The sequence below is a fragment of the Artemia franciscana genome, chromosome 8 (assembly GCF_032884065.1).
Source record: "Artemia franciscana chromosome 8, ASM3288406v1, whole genome shotgun sequence".
Taxonomy (NCBI): domain Eukaryota; kingdom Metazoa; phylum Arthropoda; class Branchiopoda; order Anostraca; family Artemiidae; genus Artemia; species Artemia franciscana.
Genome location: NC_088870.1, coordinates 14,405,279 through 14,425,639, shown reverse-complemented (window position 1 = coordinate 14,425,639; position 20,361 = coordinate 14,405,279). Strand labels below are relative to the sequence as shown.

The following is a 20,361-nucleotide window of genomic DNA, read 5'->3' as shown; positions in this document are numbered from 1 at the left end:
ATTTCACTCTGCATCTCAGATGCTGATTATGCTCTTACCTTGAATATTTCTATAAAAAAATAATCCGACAGAGTGTGTTTCATACTTTTTGCAACAATCCAAATATTCAGGGATTTAAAGAGTTGATCATTTGAAGTTCCGCTTTCAACGCTTAGTTCAAGATAAACAGGGCTGTATATACCAATACATGCTTATGGATATCTGCTTTTTGATAAAAATTAGATATGTTGACAATTTTGAAATCGGAGAACTGGCAACATTTTTAAAGACAAATTTGCGCTACCAGTAGTAGTGATGACATGTCACTAGTCTTACTAACCACCTTTTTTACTGAGTAAACACCAGTAGTAATGATCACTAGTTTTACCAACTACCTTTATTTTTTATTGCATCAACCGTATGGGAATTTCCTTAACCTTTAGGAATTCATTAGTAGTATTTTAGGCCGTAATAATTCCACAGTATACGCCAGTAGTAATGATCACTAGTTTTACCAACTACCTTTATTTTTTATTGCATCAACCGTATGGGAATTTCCTTAACCTTTAGGAATTCATTAGTAGTATTTTAGACCGTAATAATGCCATAGTAAACGCCAGTAGTAATGATCACCAGGCTTACAAACGAACTTGTTTTTTACTGCCTGAACCGTGTGGAACGCCCCTTAAGGAATTTACTAATCATATTTTGGACGTCGCTTCTACCAGGAGTTAGTTTCAGGAGGCAATTGGCCACAGGATAAGGTTTCTATTAATAATTCTGCCGTACAAACCCCTGAATAAGGCGATTGGTATGAAGGATTGACGAACTTCTCCGGACGCCTAGACTCTGGCAGTGATGATGATGCAAATTTTTCCAGAGTGAAGCGTATGCTTGTAGAATAGTGAGGTAGCTGCCACGTAAAAACTTTTTTAGAGCAATTTCGAGTAGTCTGTCTCAAAAGTCTTGCAAGGAGTTAAGGTCTTTACCCAAAAGCTAAATTTTATAAACAAGCAGTAATGATCCATGTTAATAACATTTAAAACTTATTTTGTTAAAACTTATTATGTTAAAAACTTATTTAATAACCACAATTATATTCCTAAAATTATCGAAAAATTATAAAAGCCGACACGACTCGGCATTTTCTTGTGGACTTGTGTGAATTGGCTACTAAAAAGCCTTTTTGACAGTCTTAGCATTGGTAAATATCAGTTATTCCCCCCTTCCCCCGAAAATGCACACGAGTATCAAAATTACATGAACAATTCTGAAATACTTGTTTCTGGAAGTTATGTTTAATGATTTTCTGACGAATTCTTTTTTATAAATTTAATTAGTAGACATTAAAGTTTTCAGAATAAAAAAATGCCAGTTTTCTCCTTTCATTTTATTTATTGAATTTTATTTGACGCTCCAATAACAACTCGGAAAAAATGGCCTTTTTTAGAGAATTTAATTGGGAAAAGTTTATTCACTGGGCCATATCGAGGATTTCTTAGATGGGGAGAGGGTACAAAATTTTTTTTTAAAAAAACACCAAAACTTTGTTTAGATGGAATTTTGTTACGTTTACCAGTTTTTGTTTACGAGTTGGGCAAACATTTCGGGGGGGGGAGGGGGTTAAACCCCCCTACGTAGATACAACTTTGTATATTCATGAATAAATATAGTTTTTGAAATACTTGGTAACAAAATATCATAGCAGTAATTAATGCATTAAAAATCAACTTATTGGTATGCTCAAATATTACCAGTGACAGGTATTTGAAATGTTGCTGATCATTCATGTCAGTCAAGGAGTTTAAAAACACGACACAAGCTAGCGTTAATCACCCCTAAACTCTAACACTATCTTTGGTCTTTAGAAAATCTGCACTTACGTGGGACACGCACAATTTAGAAACCTGGAATGTATTGAGTAAGTAGAGCGCTCTCAAACAAAGCACACAATTGAATTGAATTCATATTGCTAATCTAAATGTGATATTTTCTATATTATCTACATCTTATCCAAAGCCGCCCAAGTCCAGACAAAAAAATTGTTTCATTGGCTCTCGTTTCGGGAGAATAGTCCAAATAAGACCATAATTTTTAGAAAAAATTTGAACACGTATTTCTTTGTTTGATTGACTCAATTGGAATAATATGGGTGCCTAGTTTCCCCTCTGCTACAGAAAACAGTTTGTAAAAGAATGGATGACCCTTCTGGAGCTTCGGTAACCCCATTTCAGCGGTGATCAAATTCAATCCGGGCCCCCTTAATTTGAAGAAAAAATGAATAAGATAACAACTCATCGTGACACACGGCTACCTGAGGCAGTGCTGTGCAAGTGTGCAGTGGCGTCAATCGGGGTGGGGGGCATGTGCCTCCTTAGATTTTTTGCCTCTCCCCTCGATTTTCAAAATATCCTTCCTTATAAGATTAAAAAAAAAAAAAAAATAAATCGTCTCCCATAGATTTTGAAAACATACATTCCCCCTCCTCTCTTAATTTTCGTGAATTGACACCACTGAAGTTACGTCAGTTTCTTGTCTGTTCCTACATCGAGGGTGGCAAAGACAGATTTGAATTTCAGTTCCAAGAGTTTCCAAGCATTTGTTTCTATCAAAATGCCAGCTCAATCCCTTATTAGCACCGACACAGAGAAGTATCACGTATTGTTAGCCCCCCCCCTTATTTTTACTAAACTTCCGATATTTTTACACACGAATTGTACGTCTGATTGATAGTTTTAAAATGATTGTAGTTTCATTGATATTTTGTAGTTTTGGCAAAAACCTAGTTGGGCATTTTTTTTTTCCTGGGATAGTAACTTTCAAATGCAAATTTTATATTATCTTATAAATTAACACTACATAAATTTTACGAAAGAGCGGAAAAACTTCAATATTGTGTACCAAAAATAAAATGCCGCCTGAGATTCTCATGCTGTTTTGTGGCGTTTTCTCCCCCCCCACGGTTTTCTAAATGTTTTTAAACGAATAAGTCCGTTACTAAAATATGATTCCAGTTACCCAGGTAAGTGATGAAGTCCTTTAGATCATCCTTTCTCAAAATTTCTAAGGTTGCTACATTCCAAACAGATCTAATATAAACTCAGTAATCTCACAACACCCGAATAATAAAAGTAATTCGAGTCTTATCATTTGTTTCGCTAGTAGTATTCAGTTATTTCGTTAGCTATTGATTGATACATGATAGTTCCTTTACGTAAGTTATCATTTTATATATAATGTATATTTCATTGAAATATACTAATTAATCAATAAAAGGTTATCTCGTATTTGTATTTCACTCTTTCTTATCGATTGTGACCCCGTGTCTATGGGATCACAACCCTGAGGTTGGGAAGCGATGGCTTAGACATCCAGCAACATTTGTAGAGTTGACTCGAATTTTGTATATCCTCTACCATTCAATTATTCGTGGATCATTCCTGTCATTCTATGGTAACGCCCATTCATAATGAGATTTTACTAATGCCAAATAGCTCGTGATGTTATGAGCCAAACACAAATAATGTTGGATGCATCTTCACGCTTTATCAGACGAATATAACGTCTACATCCTACAGCACAGCTTAGATATACAATACACTAATGAAAACTCGATTTATTTTTGGGACACAGTGCGTGGTAGCGATACTAGTGGCTGGAGACAGGAAACTGGCAGCCTGAATCTAAAAGATTGGAGCAATTGGACAAACAAAACAAAATTGTGTTCCCGCCTATGTTGTTGTAGTACGATCAAGGAGGCGCCAAGTTCAGAGCTCTGTACCAAAAGCTTCTCATGGGCAATATAGGAGTTTTCTTAACTGTATTGTATATCTAAGCTGTGTCCTACAGGTACAGAAAACTGTTTTTACATATTTAATTGTCGATACAATGACATGTTTGAAATCAATTTTTTGTTTGACCAGAGTCATCATTTTCCAATCGGACACGCATATTTGTAGTTAATTTTGATGTTTTTACGTGTGCCCATAAATAGAATTTTTCAGGCAAGCATTCATTTCGTCTGCAGGGGTTGATCTAGGTATTATGGGTAATATTTGCCTGAAATCTCCCGCAAGCAATATAAAAAACTTTTTCAAGTTTGTTTTCTCATTGTTTTTTTTTTAATGCTGGAAATTCCCACGCCCCTTCAAGAAATTTCCCTTCCTTCATGATAAATTCCTCCGTGGAAAGATCCTCACACGTAACGCCCTTCACCCACCCTCATCCCGACGCAAAAAAGTCCCCCTGAAAATGTCTGTACACTTCATAATATCCATGATAATATGCAAACAGTGGTCAAAGTTTGTGACTTGCAGTCCCTCCCCCGGGGACTGTGGGGGATTAAGTTGTCCCCAAAGAAACAGTTCTTAGATTTTTGCTCGTAACTTTTGATGGGTAAGAATAAACTTTTATACATTTAAAATCAGCATTAAAATGTAGTTCTTTTGATGTAACATATTGGTATAATTTTTTTTTTTTTTAGAGTTTTGGTTACTAGGGAGCCTGGTCGCTCCCTACTACTGTTGGTTACAACAAACTGATTGATATAAATTCCTCATTGCGCACGCACGAAGGAGAATCTAAGAAAAATGTGCAACACATGATATGCCCTTAAACTCTTCAGCGGAGAAGATAGGAACGCACATTACTCTAAATATACCTTTGCGGTGACCTTTAGATCCTTTAGCAGATTATTGAGCCAATTCACCTATTATGAATGATGAATGAATTTATTTAGTGATTCGACTAGCAAAAAAGTGTTTCACTTTCTATTCTAAAGCTAAGCACTATGGACACAAAGAAAAAAAAAACAAAACAAAACAACAAAAAAACAAACATGAAAGCAACATAATTCATTTACCACACATAGATATAAAATACACGAGACATATTAATGAGTTCAAAATTCCATGATTCTAAAAATCTAGGCGACCAATTTTATTTAATAAAATTCATGAATAAACGACGTACATCCTTCATATGCCACACCAAGTTTAGATCTAATAGGAAGCTTACGCTATAAAAAGTTAAATTTACTTGTAATGAAAATCTAGCTCGTGTGTACAAGGGACAATCAAAAATGACATGATCCATAGTTTCATCTTTACCACAGACACATAAAGGGGAATCGGTTTTCTTGATTTTATATAAAAATGAATTTAATCTAGAATGACATGTAATAACTTGTGTAAGCTTAAAAGATGGGGTTGTCTTTGCCGCTGCTTTAAAATCATTGACTGTTTTAAAAAAGTGTTTTGTCCACGGCTTGGCTGCGATTTGGAAGGCTGAAAACCATCGAGATAAAATTATATCATGTAATTTTTTCCTATCAAAATTAGTAAATTAGTCACTTATATTTTCATAACTCGTAAATAATAATAATGCTTCTTCATCTATAAAAACACTATGCATATTTGACCTGAAACAAATACCAGAATGCCAGTTTTCTTGACTAGGCCAATAATTTGGTCTACCTTTTTTAAAATATCTGCTCAAAGATACTTCAATTGCACGTTGATCGAGAGGAAGACATCCGGCGACAGCTGTCACTGTATCTGTTTTCGCAGATCGGAAACCTTTTGAAATGGCAATCATTGACATTCTTTGTACGGATCTTAGTGCATTTTGAATACATTTTTTCTTCACGGCTACTACCCATACAGGCATGGCGTATAATATAGTGCTTTCAATGACACCTTTATATAAATTTCTTACAGCCAGTGGTTTTAAACCCCATGTGGTTTTTGCTGCTGAAATAAGTCGCAAGGAATACTGTTTAGCTGCATTAACTCTGGTAGTGACATGTTCGCTCCACGACAGCTTTCGATCCACAATAACACCGAGGCACCTGACTTTTTCTTTAATCTCTACACGGGTATTCATAAACATTAGCGTTATATCTGGTACTTTATGTTTTCTTGTGAACAACAGCGCTTCTGTTTTATTTTCATCAAACTTAAGCTTATAATTGCCTGCCCATTCACAAAACCTCATAAATACTCCATTTGCCATATGAATGAGTTTCTGGGGAGTATCTGCAGAAATTGTAGCACAAATGTCATCAGCATAGGCCTATACTGCACAATGTCTCCCGAAATTGACACGCAGTTTCACAGGAGTTTAATTTTTCTAAGCTCTATCGGCTCTACAAAAATTTCTACAGAGTTGGGTTAGGTCATAATTCCACCATCGTTTATAATTAGAAAATTTACAATAGCTCTTTCTGGGGGTTGAACTTTCAGTGCATTTTTGTATTAAATTTATCAGGTTGGAAACTATAACATCTATATCTTCCCGTGAACAAACGAGTAAACTGTAAATACCATCTATATCTTATAATAATACTGTGCTAAAAATATTCCAATCAGTCTTTTTATAATTATAGCGAACAGGGCCTGAATTATGTTGAAACTCAGCTTCCCCAAAATCGAGTGAGAACGTGATATAACTATGATCGGATTATTCTTACAAACAACACACAAGAAAAGTATGCACAATAATAACGAACAGAAACTAATTCAGAAGTGACCCCTTACACAAAAAAAAAAAAAAAAAAAAAAAAAAAAAAAAAAAAAAAAAAAAAAAAAAAAAAATCGAAAGAAAAGTAAATTTGGAGTACATTTAATTACTATTTTTATTCCAACCTACTTACCTTAGTAAACTACAGCTTAGGCTGTTCGTTGAGAAATTAAGGCCTAGGTAATAGCAGGTACTGGTATATACACAAAAAAACAAATGAAAATTTAGTACAAGCAAAATTTCAATGTTTAAGCATGAAGAGATATTTTTTTATACTTCTATTCTAAAACCAAAAGTCACCTTAAGTATTCCATCTATGTAACACGTTACGACGTCACTTTCCATTGCAATTCAAATTCCTGTGGTGAAGGGTTAGAAAAGCCACTGTTTAATAAGGACTACATGTGATTTAATGAGTGAAAATGAATGGGTGTTATATTACAGACTTATTTGGGCATCTTGTGTGCAAATTTTGGTAAGACCAAATTAGGAGTCTACTCGCATTATGTAGTTTAAAGCCCAGAACAGGGTTGTTTCCACGATTTTTTATTCAGTTGAGGAGGGGGGATGTTGAGAAAAGGGTCTTTTCTGGGGGAGGAGGTTAAAAAAAAATTAAAAAGCGTCAAAAATTTCTTTATATTCATTTTTTTTATATTTATACGAGTCGGACAAACATTTCGGGTGGGGGAGCTCAAAGACCCTACCCCTCTCCCATGGAAACATTCTTTGCTCAGACCCTTCTGTAGTCACACTTGTCGATAAAACTAGAATTATGCACGATTACAGCGGCGCTTGCACCCACCGTTCAAAATTTCTTGATCTGAACAATATTCAACTCACAAGAATAAAGTTGACAACTCTGATTGGTCAATTGATTGACCAATCAAGAGTTAGGGCATAATTTTCAAGAATCAAGAGTTAGGGGATAATTTTCTGAAACTAAAAACTAAATTTTTACCAATATGCTCACACATACCCAGCTGTAGAAAATTATTGTCATCATATCTAAACCTTAGGTAGGCCGATTAAATTAGACCTCTATTGCCACACAGTCGAGAAATTAAAAGAATCACCGATAATATAGATTTCCTTTCGATTGCTGCATAATCTCCAATTCCCAACTGCCATTCAGAACTTGTGAAAGGTGCGATGCCCGAATCATTTTTGAGACCCTGGCATATCGTCAAAAATCTGGTCTTGGAGGTGGAAGAGGTTTGAATAGTTAAAGCATGATTTTAGGCCAGTAGAAGCAAAGGGGGGGGGGGCTATTGATTGGTAAAACTAGTCAGCAGACATAATTTGAGTTGCAGAAGCAATAAAAGCGTAAATAAAAAAACAAAGCGAAAAATAAATAAAAAGGGCAAAGAAGATTTATTGCTAACTTGAACTACTGAACTAACCATATGCCTAAATAAACATTCCTCAGGAAAGTTGTCTTGGGTTCTAATTTTTTAATTAAGCATGGAAACACAGTTTAACATGTACAAGAGATTCTTACAAAAATCACAATTTATCAATATTTCGAGAAAAGAAGATTAAAAGTAAATTTATTGTGAAACGTTAAGTGTACTTCCATTTTCTAGATGCTTCCATAACTCTTCAGCTTCAAAGAGGGCGATCCTCTGGGCACATCCCAGTAACAGTTTTAGGCCTCATAACCTGGGTGGAGAGAGGTATACCCGTAAAAACATAAAATAAACGGAATTTAATGTCAGAAAAACTGCATGGGGGGGAGAGCAGCTTCCCTCCCTAGCCCACGCCTATAACCGCCACTGATTCTCCCCTAATATTGTTTCTGGAGTGGTTGTTCCTTGAGGCTGCGACTCACTACTTCAGCTGTTTCTCATTACTTCATTTTTGACTCATTACTTCAACTTTTGAGGCACTTAATCCTCAATTTTGGTAATAATTTTAAGAGCATGGACAGGTAGGAGACAATCAACCTTTTTTTTGCTATAAGATACAGTTATCTTCAACCTCTGAACCACTTCAACAGAAAATTTAAACCATTCACTCAGAGGTCCAACAGAATAATAACATTCTAATGATCCAAGTCGATACAAACGGATTATTATTAGCGCTGAACTTATAACACAAGGTTTCAAATCGTTGTTTATCTCCATATCAAGTCTTAGAAAAAATGTAGCAAGTGTTTGTATTCTGAGCAACTAAAATAAGTGAAATGACAACCAGATACTTTGGGACTCCCTACGAACAAAGCTTGAGACGGGTACCCAAGTCTTAGAAAAAAAAACTTAAAATTTCTTGGTATAAAAGTCAGAGCTTCGTTTAGTTTGGAGCCTATTGCATTAGCTGTTTAAATTGTGCTTTCCTTAAATTGAAAGCTTGCTTGCTGGAGTGCTATATTGAAGGTGTAAGTTTGTAAGTAGAATAAGTGCATAAACAAATTAAGTGCACTTAAGATTCTGATTCTACCACAGAAGCGAACCCACAGAATAAATCGCCTCCAACCATGCTAAACTGTTCAGCTGTCAAGCACAGTACTCAAGGGGATGTAAGACGGCCTAAAATAAACAGTGTGTCACAGGTCACTAATAATTGACAGAGATCGATATTAGATAATTCAAACATAATTAAATTAGCTTGCATAAAGCTTTAGTTACCTTAAGGCAAGATTTTCAACAATTCAATTTTATTTCGTAAAATTTTTCAATTAAAACCTTCTACTTTTTCATCTTCACAAAAAAAAAAAAAAAAAAAAAAAATCTGCAGAGATCTTAGTTCTTTTTCTTCTTCTGATATGACACTCCCTTCCTTGGACAGGCACTTCTTACTGCCTAAAAAGAAAGACGTTTTTTTAAGTTGTACTTTTTTTTTTGAAGTGTCCCGAAAAGAAAAATCCCTCTAGGATGGTATTAAATAAAAAAACAAGTTTTGTTTTAACTGCAAGAAAGGAGCTACATTAAAATTTAATACGAACAGAAATTATTCTGTATATGAAAAGGAATGACCCCCCCCCTCAACGCCTGGCTCTACTCTAAAGTTTGACTCTTTCTCACAACTCTACTTTTTGAAACAGTTAAAAAACTTTAGCGTAAAGAGCAAGGCGTTGAGGAGGGGTCAACCCCTTTTATATACAGAATGATTTCTGTTCGTTTTAAGTTTTAATGTAGCTCCTTACTTGCAGCTAAAATGCTTGTTTCTTATTTAATTTATAAACTTTTTTAATTAATGCATATTTTGATTTTTGCTCTCCACACACAAATAATCAAAACGAAACTTGCATATTAATTTTTTTTGGTTAAATGGCTTTCTCATAGTTTTAATCGGAAAATTTCGACGCAAAAAGAAGAGAGGGAGGAGGTCTAGTTGCCCTCCAATTCTTTGATTACTTAAAAAGGCAACTAGAACTTTTAATTTCCATTAGAATGAGTCCTCTCGCGACATTCTAGAACCACTGGGTCGATACGATCACCCCTGGGAAAAAACAAAAACAAATAAATAAACACATATCCTTGATCGGTTTTCAGGCAAAAAATTCATTTTTTTTTTAGTTGGGAGCTTGAAACTTCTACAGTAGGGTTCTCTGATGGGCTGAACCTGATGGTGTGATTTTCTTTACGATTCTATGTTTTTTAGAGGGTGTTTTTCCCTATTTTTTTATAAGACCAAATTTCTTTTATGGATAAGACTAAAATTTGATGTAACTTATATGTTTAAAATCAGCACGAAATGCAATTCTTTTGATGTAACTCTTGGTATTAAAATTCCATTTTTTTAGGGTTTCGGTTACTATTGAGCCGGGTCGTTCCATACTACAGTTCGTTACAACGAACTGTTTGATAATGAAGCCTAAACTAAAAATAGTAGCAAGTTGTAAATTAATCTTAGACTAGCCGGTTATACCTGGATTGCTTTGCTTTTAGAGGCAAAACACATAACATCAAATTTTTTTTGCTTTATTAGTTTTAAACCTTGGTACAAGAGGATTTTATCTGCACGTAGGGGAGATGACGGGAAGGGGCTTAATACAAATCCAAAATAGCCTAGAAAATAATAGGAAAAAATGTGAACAAGAATTCGGTTTGAAGGATTTTACCCCCCCCCCCTTTAGAATAATCTTGTTATTTCCACCTACTTTATATTTCATAGATGCAATTATACACAGAAAAAAAAAATATAGACTTCAATGTTCATACACAAAGATTTAGGGGATAAGATTCAGAAGGATTCTCCCAAATACGGAAAAGGTTTTGATACTACAAAGCGCATTTTGTTTTTGGCCCTGGCCAAAGATCTATTCTGTTTAATTGTCAAGTTCACAGCGCACTCCAAAAAAAGTCCAGGCAAATCACTATTTTAAGTTATAGGGTCACGTAGGAAATAACAGCAAATATCATGTTTGAAAGAAGAGAAATGAAAAAGACTTGCCATAAATTCGTTGATCTCGTGGACTATGCAATAGCCAAAATACCCTAGGAAATCATGGGAAAAAATGAGAACAAGAATTCGGTTTGAAGGATTTGACACCCCCCCCTCCTTAGAAGAATCTTGTTAGTTCTATTTAATTTCGATTTTATACATGCAATTATGCACAGAAGAAAATATAGGGTTCATAAACAAAGATTTAGGGGACAAGATTTAGAGGATTCTCCAAAATACGGAAAAGGTTCTGATTCTGCAAAGCTCATTTTATTTTTCACCCCAGCCAAAGATTTATGCCTATGCAATAGGATAGAAACTATAGATGGCGAATTGAGCTCAAAATCATCTCTTTTTTTTTGCTAGAATGCATTAATTTTGGACAGCAGTTAGGCCCATTTAACATGTTTCCTATGAGATTTTGTTAGGGAAAAAGCAGGCAGTACACAACCAGGTGCTTGAACAAGACTGAACTCTTATCCTCGCAAGACACATGTTTTAAGGCTTTTATTATAATTATTTCTGTAGGTGACATATTCATAAATGTCAACTGATATTGTACACTCTGTCACTCAGATGAGTATTTCATCCAACTCGTACAAGTGGTTATTTTTTAACGAGTGTTTACTATTGAATTTCAAGAGTATTCTTTTATCTGTGAAAAATTATACCGAATGAGAATTCAAAATATTCGGTATTAAATCGTGTTGCAGTTTTCATTCTTTTATCAGCAGTTACTTGTCAGTTTTTCGCTTTTTCTTCTTGAACTAAAATAAAAGAACAGAGATAGCTTTAATACGTATTAGAAAATAATAGCACCCCAAATAACAAGGCGTCTCCTAGTTAAATTTAAATAGTAAAAAAGAAAAGAAAAAGAAAGGACAAAATCGAGAAAGGACAAAAAAATGGCTATAAGACGAAGCACAACACAACTACTACAACTGCTACTACTAAGAAACTCTCAACTTACAATCAAGGGAAAAATGGTACGAATTAAAAATGAACAGAAATTTGAAATATGATTTTAGACTGCACTTTTTTTCTTTTATGTCTTAAGTTTCCAGTTTTAAAAGTTAAAAAAAAAGTTTTGAGCAAGCTAGAAATACAGAAAACAGATTAGTGCATTCAAAAATTTGTATTCAGTTCAAATGTGCAGCATAATTCTTGTTTTGAAAAAAACAAACTCGTCTCTCCCGGTGTGCACGATTTTAGAAAGTGAGTGAGCCTTCAAGGACTTGGCGTCTTATAAAATTGCTAAATATATATATATGCGTATATATATATATATATATATATATATATATATATATATATATATATATATATATATATATATATATATATATATATATATATATATATATATATATATATATATATATATATATACAATAAAACCAATTCGATAAACTCATATAATAAAACCAATTCGATAGCTGGGGATTATTTTTGATATCTTGCGAAAGATTGCTGATTTGACACCATTTCTATATACACGCTTCGTATATTTGACGATTTGAAATAAACAACCTGACCTTGGATCACCTTAGTTGGCCCAAATGAACAAGAAAACTTCTTATTCACTGCAATCGCAGGCCACCAGAAGAACGGCCAGATGTCAGTTTAGCAGGCCAAATAAAGAAGTTGGGTCATGCGAGAGCTCTAGCTGTGGGACATTATAAGCACTTAGAAGGTGTTCATTGATGCACACAATTTCATAACTACTAATCAGTCTTTTGAGAGTTAGAAGCTTGTCACGAACACCATTGAAATTTGGATAAAATAAGGACACGGTTGAATTAGAGATCACCATCACTTAAAAATTAAAACGGACGGATGAATTCAATCTTCCCAAGGCCCTTTGAACAGGGAGGTACTTCTTAAGCTCCAGACACATCAAGCTATTGTTACGATGATTCCCTCCACAATCAACGTACTTAACAATCTGAGAAGATCATGCTTGGTTCTTGTTAGTGTAATCCCCTCCACATTTATTACATTTAACAGGGTTCTTACAGTCCCTTACAAAATACCGAAATCCTTGGCAATTTTAGCACTGCTTATGCTTTTCGATTGACAGAGTCACTCGGAAAAGGCAATATTCAATCTTGATGTCAAACTCTTCTTTAGTTTTAAAGTTCCGCTCTACTATTCTAAAACTTCCACACCTTATCAGACTTGCAACGCTACTATCATGCCCTGGAATCTGAGAGACATCATAATCGGGATCCATCTAGATAATACCGGCATCTTCAGTTTTAATAGCTCTGGCACGAATTTTTAATGTGGGGGGAGGGGTGGAGGTGGCTGCAACTGCTGCAATGGTAAACTCTTCATCGATTAAATGATCAACCAGTACATTTTTTCTTTTATCTTTTAACTTTATCTGCGCAGCCAGCTTTCTGCATAAATTCACGTTTGTTCTTCGGGTTATGCACGTTAATACTTGCAAGACTGTTCTTTAGCACAACAGTAACGGTGGGGGGCTGATGTGGTGACGTTGATGGACAAACAGTTAAGACTGGAACCTGTGAGCAAGTTTCTTGCTTTTTCACCAAGAAATTTAGAATACGAATACACTCGTTTAGGCGTGACGCCACAATCCTAGTAGCATCATTTAGAAACGATGGCAAATCCGATGGGTCTATAATGACAAAAAGCGGTGGAGGTTCATCTTGTTGCACTAAGCCACTAATTAGTTTGTAAATATCTGATGGCAAAGATATAGCAACCTCTTCGCTTTTCAAAAATATCCACTTGAAAAGCCTTTTTGCACGTCTCGATCGCATTCTTAATTACATCTTTTCAAAAAATAAACTCTGCAGCAATTTGAAAGATTCAGTCCTTATGTTTCGCTATATGCTGCTGCAAAATGCTCAACACCGGACAAACAAAGATAGTGCCTGTCATTGCTTGATTACCATCCTACCAGCTCTCACTTCACAATTGAAAATAATCGTATCTTATTGCAACATGATATAAATCTTAAGATAAAAAACCTACTGAATTAATAATCGACAGTGCAATATCTTTAATAGGTAGGTCAGTAAGTATAAGTAGAGATTATGCATCACTATAATCTCTATTGCGAAATTTTTTGTTTCTTCACATAACACTTAATGAATTAATAATGTCCAAGCAGTATCCGATTTAGATGTTGACACTTTGAACTCTGAATCAATACTGTTGATTTGTTTGACAATGACATAATATTTGGGGTCTATTAACAGCTCAGGTATTATGCATAACAAACACACAACCCTTTGCCTTATAATTTGGAGTTAGTAACCGGTTGGTTTTAAGGAATAATCAATAATCAAATGAAGAATTTTTTTTTTACAGAATTTTTTCAACTGCAAGCGAAAATTTCAGATGACCCGAAGTTATTTCGAAATTTAGCAGGGTAGCCCAATCCTCAATCTTCACTCTAAAAATTCGTTAAAAAAAATACTTCGAACTCTACGCCACATGTATTCCAGAGATCAATCTTAAAGGACTGAGACAGGAAAAAGAAAACTTTAGCTTAAAAAGCAAAGGTTGAGGAAGGAACAGCCCTATTCATATTTAAATGGCTTAGGTTTGCCATAAGTTTGAAACTTTGTTTTATATATTAAATTTTTGCTTATTTTTCAAATCTTGACAGAAAATTCCTCCCCAATTTTTGCGTAAAATTTGCCATAGAAAATCCTTCTGTCGAGGAGTTAAAAAAACTTTTAAAAAGGATAAACTGGTTTTTGTTCATTTTTCTTCCATTTTTATAAGTCAGCCAAACGTTTCGGTGGGGGTTCAAATCCCTTAACACCCATCTGGGTGCGAGCTTGTCCATAAGTGCCAATTCTCTTTCTTTATAGACACCCAATTAAAGGGTCTCTACTGTCCGCTACTTGGTGTGTATCTTCGAACGCTTCTTAGCCAACCAAACCTAGCACAAGTCATCAGATGGTATGCATAATTTTTTTAATTGGCAATCTTTACACTCACACAAGAATTGATAAGAACATTTCAGGCAGTAAATTTCAATTGAAAAATTACTTGAAACGACAAGAAGAGCCTTTGCAAAATTAAAAACTCATATTTAGATATATTGTAACTAAGGAACATCACTTTGGGGGAACTGAACCCCAAACACTTGCTCCTTAGACAAACACACTCCTGGGAAACTCACGTTAATGAAAAAAAAAACTGTTTCCAGAAGAGACATCTATCACTTTAATTCGCTATTTAAGTAGTGTGAAAATACTCTTAGTCTTAGCAGCAAACACAAAGTATTAAAGAACAATGTTCATTCTCCTTTTTTTTGTTTTTTGCATAAGCGGATAATACAAAAAAGGAAATACGTCCCCCGTTTGAATTAACCAATAAAATAGAAATTAAACTAGCAGTAGCGATAAACAATAAAATAGAAATTAAACTAAAGTAGTAGCGATAAAGGATGATCATTAATAAGCATTAGCAGTATAATGAATTATATATACTCAGAAATCGGTATAAGCAGTAAGAAAATAATAAGAATAGTTATAGGAAAAAATACCTAGGGCCAGACGTAACCTCAAACACTAAAACGGTACCGGTCACAGTGCAAACTACTTGCCAAATCCCACTCCACAGTTTTGAAAGGGTGCCTTGATCAGCCTGTAAATTTTCATTATAATTAGAATGCAGTAGAAAACGTATCTACAGAATATTAAGCGTTATTCAAGCAGTTAATAATCAATTCATTAGCTAAGTAAACTAATGCACATATTGGCTTTTGATTTGATTCAACATATCTCTCGATATTTCCTGAAATTTCACCCTAATAAAGGTAAGAAAGATATGTCATTTCGATAAAAAAATCTCAGCAATTATAATCTGGTATTTTGTTGTCGTTCCCAACCTGTTTGCTATCAAAAACTAGAAGTATCTCATCTTTGGGTATTCCCAGCTGAAGTTGTATTTTCACACCTGGCATTTTCAGAAATAACATTAGACTAACTTCAACTGATATAATTCCTTCAGCACATTCTATCACACAGTTTTTGTTCATCTATATCAGCATTTGCAGATGACAGTCTTGCGTCACGACGGCTTTCGGCCTCAATGGTTTCTTTTTCCACAGAGAATATACTTTCATAGCTCTTATTACTTGCGTCATTATCTTTATTTTTGTCAGTCAGAATACAAATATCAACTTCCATTTTTTTTTAATTTCAATAGATTTGGTCGGGATTTAAGTAAAAGCTCTAAAGCACAAGATCCTTCTGAATACCATATTTCATTAAGATCTGATTAATGTTCGTAGGTTACAAATCCCTCATTTTTTCTAATTACCCAACAACCCCCGAGCCCCAAATCCCTCAAAGAGAGCGCATCCGTTCCAGTTATGTCAGTCACGTATCTTGAACTTGAGCTTATTCTTCCTACCAAGTTTCATCCTGATCTCTCCAGTCTCAGCGTTTTCAAAGATATCCGCCCCCCTCCAATGACACTGGATCTGATCGAAATTTAAAATTAGAGATCTGAGTTACAAAATCCTTCTAAATGTGAAATTTCATTAAGATCCGATCACTCCTTCGTCAATTAAAATTACCCCATTTTTTTTTTAATTTTTCAGAATCAATCCTCCTCCAAACTCCCCCACAGAGAGCGAATCCGTTCTGGCCATGTCAATCACGCATCTAAGACTTGTGCTCATTTTCCCCACCTAGTTGTTTTAGGAACCTATGTTTTCTATGTAAACAAAAGAAAACGTTTTGTAGTATAATAAATATTGGATAATATGGTAAATATTACCTCTAATCTTATCAAATCCTTGACAACCTGCCTCAACCGAGGAATTCTATCATAATGATAAATGAGCATTGACACTCCTGCTCCGAAGATACCAACGCCTAAAAGAAAAAGAAGACAAACTATTCTCAAGAAAACTCAGGTCAATAGAATATAATGACTAAGGCTCTAAATGGCCACCCTGCATATACGATGCTGGCCAGGGTGGCACTTCTGTGGATAACGCAATAAAAAATAAATTTATGCTCCCTCTCTCTTGTACACCTTCTAACAAAAACCTCAAATTTAAATAGATATTAAACTTGTTTTGAAATAATATGAATACAAACGATCTGTATGGATTTCAACATCTGATAATACCTTTTTTACATTTCAATTTATTTTAGTTCGGTTTCCCTCTTTTGGAGTTATGATTGCAGGGTGAGATTTCATATTTGAATATGTGAAATCAGTGGCAATTGTATATGAGTTGTACTATCATGAAAGTGCACAGAGATAACATACCGGGACTAAGAAATAAGACTAATTACTCCCCTTAGCAGTCAACAAGAGGCAGTTTTGTCGAAGGGTTTTAGATTTTGTTTTCCAACCCCAAATTCTTATTCAAAAATAATTTATAAGGTAGAGTCAAGAATTATGGCTTCTATTGATAAAGTCGAAGCTCCTCAAGAACTTAGAGCTGAAATCGTAAGGAAACTTAAGACTTTTAACATGAAAAAAAAAAAAAATCGAAAATGATATAACAAAAAATGACATTAAAATACTTTCTGATTTGAAAAAGGATAAGGCCCTTACTATCACTAGAGCAGATAAAGGCAATACTATTGTAATTATGGGGACTGATGATTATGATCGTAAAATGAGTACAATCATTTCGGATACCACTATTTACGAGAAATTGGATTTCGATCCTACGGATAAATATGTAAAGTCGATTAGAAAGGAATTGGAGTCGCTAAAAAATAATTTACACATTACCCCACAATTTTATAATAAATTTTGTCCAAGAGATTGTTCCGCACCAAAGATCTATGGTCTACCCAAGATTCCTAAGACGGGAGTCACCCTCCGTCCCATAAATATTTGTTATCCTTGCAAATGAACATTCTCTTTATTTTGGTTTTAGAGGTGAATTTTACAAACAGGTGTTTGGTTTAGCTATGGGGGCATCTCTCTCCCCTTTGTTGACAAATCTCTTCATGGAATCTATTATAACCTCCGCCATACACAATTTTAGGCTCTCTCATTGTTTCTGGGGCAGATTCATGGATGATGTGGTTTGCATTTGGAAACACGGTTTAGAGTCTTTAGACCTTTTCCATAAACATTTAAATAGTTCTGACAAAAACGTAAAATTTACAGTGGAGTTTGAAGAAGATGATAAACTACCTTTTCTTGGTATTTTATTGATTAAAAGTGAGTTCCATTTACTTTTTTCAGTATATAGAAAGCCTACTCACAGTGATAGGTTTTTAAACTTTCACTCGTGCCACCCTATTTCAGTGAAACGAGGAGTTGTGATTGCACTGGTGGATAGAGCTTTCAGAATTTGTTCCCGGGAGTTTTTAGATTCTGAATTGTTGTATTTGAGGGATGTTTTATTTTGTAATAGCTACCCGATTAAATTCATTGATAAAGTAATAAAAATAGACGTATTAAACACAACAATAGGGTTATTGTGGTTTCAAAGTGCACAGAATTAAACTTACCGAAGTTTCATTTCTTTACCTTATGTACCTACTTTGGGAGAGATGCTTAAACGAATTTTAAGTAAAAATAACATTGATACTTGTTTCCAATCAGTCCAATCATTAGGTAGTTTTCTTAATTCTGGGAAGGATTTAACCCGGAGAGATTTAGTAAGTGGAATGCATGAAATTCCTTGTTCCTGTGGAAAGTTTAATATTGGTAGAACTCACCAACAATTTACTTATTGAGCATCGCAAATTAATAGAAAAAACCCTACAATTAAGAAAGCCTCCGGAAACTTTTGTTTCGGCTCTAGCTGAACATACATTCTTTTATCCCGAACATTTTATACAATTTGATGAGACTACAGCTATTTCTAATGATAGAGGTTTTTCTCAGTGGGCGAGGGAGGCTATAGAAATTGAAAAACATATATTTGCTAATATTGCAACAAATAGAGACACAGGGAATTTGAATATTGACCCAATTTATGATGTTCTTTTGAAAAATGAGCAAATAATCAATAAGGGAATTAAAATTTTACACAATCACCATGGGACAAGATTACCTACTAGACCAAAAAGAGTTGCTTCAATATTAGCTTACAAGAGGATTATTTCGCGACAGAATAATTAACTAAGCTTCATTTCATAATTTTTCCTCAGTTGCTCTTTGATCCTCATTGAAGTAACTCAAATAGCTGCTTTTCTCTACGCGGATAAGTAGCGACAATTGTATTTATTGTTATTGGTGGTGGTTTTTATTTGTTTTTAGTTTAGTTTTTTATCTTGTGCTGAGGACGCCTTGTTTGGATACAGGCGAAATATCCGCGGTGTTTTAGTCTCTCCTTTCTACTGGCCGTCGTCTCGTTTGAAGTTTATTTGAATTCTTTTGTAAAGTTTTTTCTCTCTTTGTTGTTTATTGTCATGCCTGGCCAGTTCGGCTTAAGAACTTTCATTCTTTTTGAAAACGTAATTCTCACACAAATTCTTGAATACAGAGTACAGCTGGATACAGCAAACCCTTTGAAGAGAAAGGGGGGGGGGGGGTGGCCGTGGAGGAAGATTAAAATCAGGCATTTTCTCAATGTACTTCGTCCAGATATTCGCTATTAGCAATTCAAAAAAGGCAAAACTATTGAGATTAGCATGTTAATCGGGAGTCAGTATAGTTCTTACCAATGGGTATGCCTTTATATGTAGTTGCAGATGAGGCAATTTTGGCCCATTTCATCATGGTTGGGGTATGAAGGGTTGATATACATTTCATTCCATTTATGAAAGTAAAAGCAGTGCATGGTAATTTCCAAGGAGCCTTACCCGAAGCTGGCTGACCCGAAGCATGCCTGAGGTTCATTTCATCTGTTGATGTAGTACCGTTCTAAGAAAAATTAAGGGTTAAAAACTAAAGACACAATCAAGCTAATTTACATAGAATCAAGATCGAATTGTCTGCTGCAACAATCGCCTAAAAGATTCCAATTCAAATAAGAAAAAAGTTTGCCCTGGCATTGTATAACTGAATCAACCATCAGATGGTCTAGTGCCTAAAAATACCTTTTATGGATGTTACAACGGACACCTTTCCCCCAAGAACCTGGCCCGACTTTCGGCGGGCTTTATTTCATCGTTTTGAGTCAGAACTGGATAAAATACTGGCTATAAGTAATTCACTGCGTTTTAATCAATCAGTTACAATTTTAATCTATAAAATTGCTCTTTGTATCATGAATGTAAAGAAACATTAAAGATGACCCCAATTCAATTTTCGACAATAGAAATGGAAGCAACAAAAAGACAATACAAATAAACTGCTTTTAATTCACACAAAGCTGAAAAAAAAACATTTTTGGCACAAGCAGTTTCTTAATCCCGATCCTCTGTTCGTAGAAACGAAAAATGGGCGAAGAATAGAATTGTATTTAGGAATTTTATTGGTGTTTGCTTTGTAGAAGCTATATTGAAGTTAGAAAGAAATCACGGATAATCAGCCCCATATACTTAACGGGACGAAATATAGAAA

General features: G+C 34.7%; 1 protein-coding gene across 1 annotated transcript; it reads right to left on the bottom strand.

Annotated features, from left to right (window-relative positions):
• Window positions 1-8,992: 8,992 nt before the first annotated feature.
• LOC136029810 (uncharacterized) lies at window positions 8,993-19,713 on the bottom strand. Its single transcript, XM_065708266.1, has 4 exons — window positions 19,518-19,713; window positions 16,654-16,751; window positions 15,413-15,513; window positions 8,993-9,296 (listed from the first exon to the last, which is right to left on the bottom strand). The coding sequence occupies exons 1-4, from the start codon at window positions 19,693-19,695 to the stop codon at window positions 9,290-9,292; spliced, it is 384 nt and encodes a 127-aa protein (XP_065564338.1). The 5' UTR covers window positions 19,696-19,713; the 3' UTR covers window positions 8,993-9,289.
• Between the last annotated feature and the right edge of the window lie 648 nt (window positions 19,714-20,361).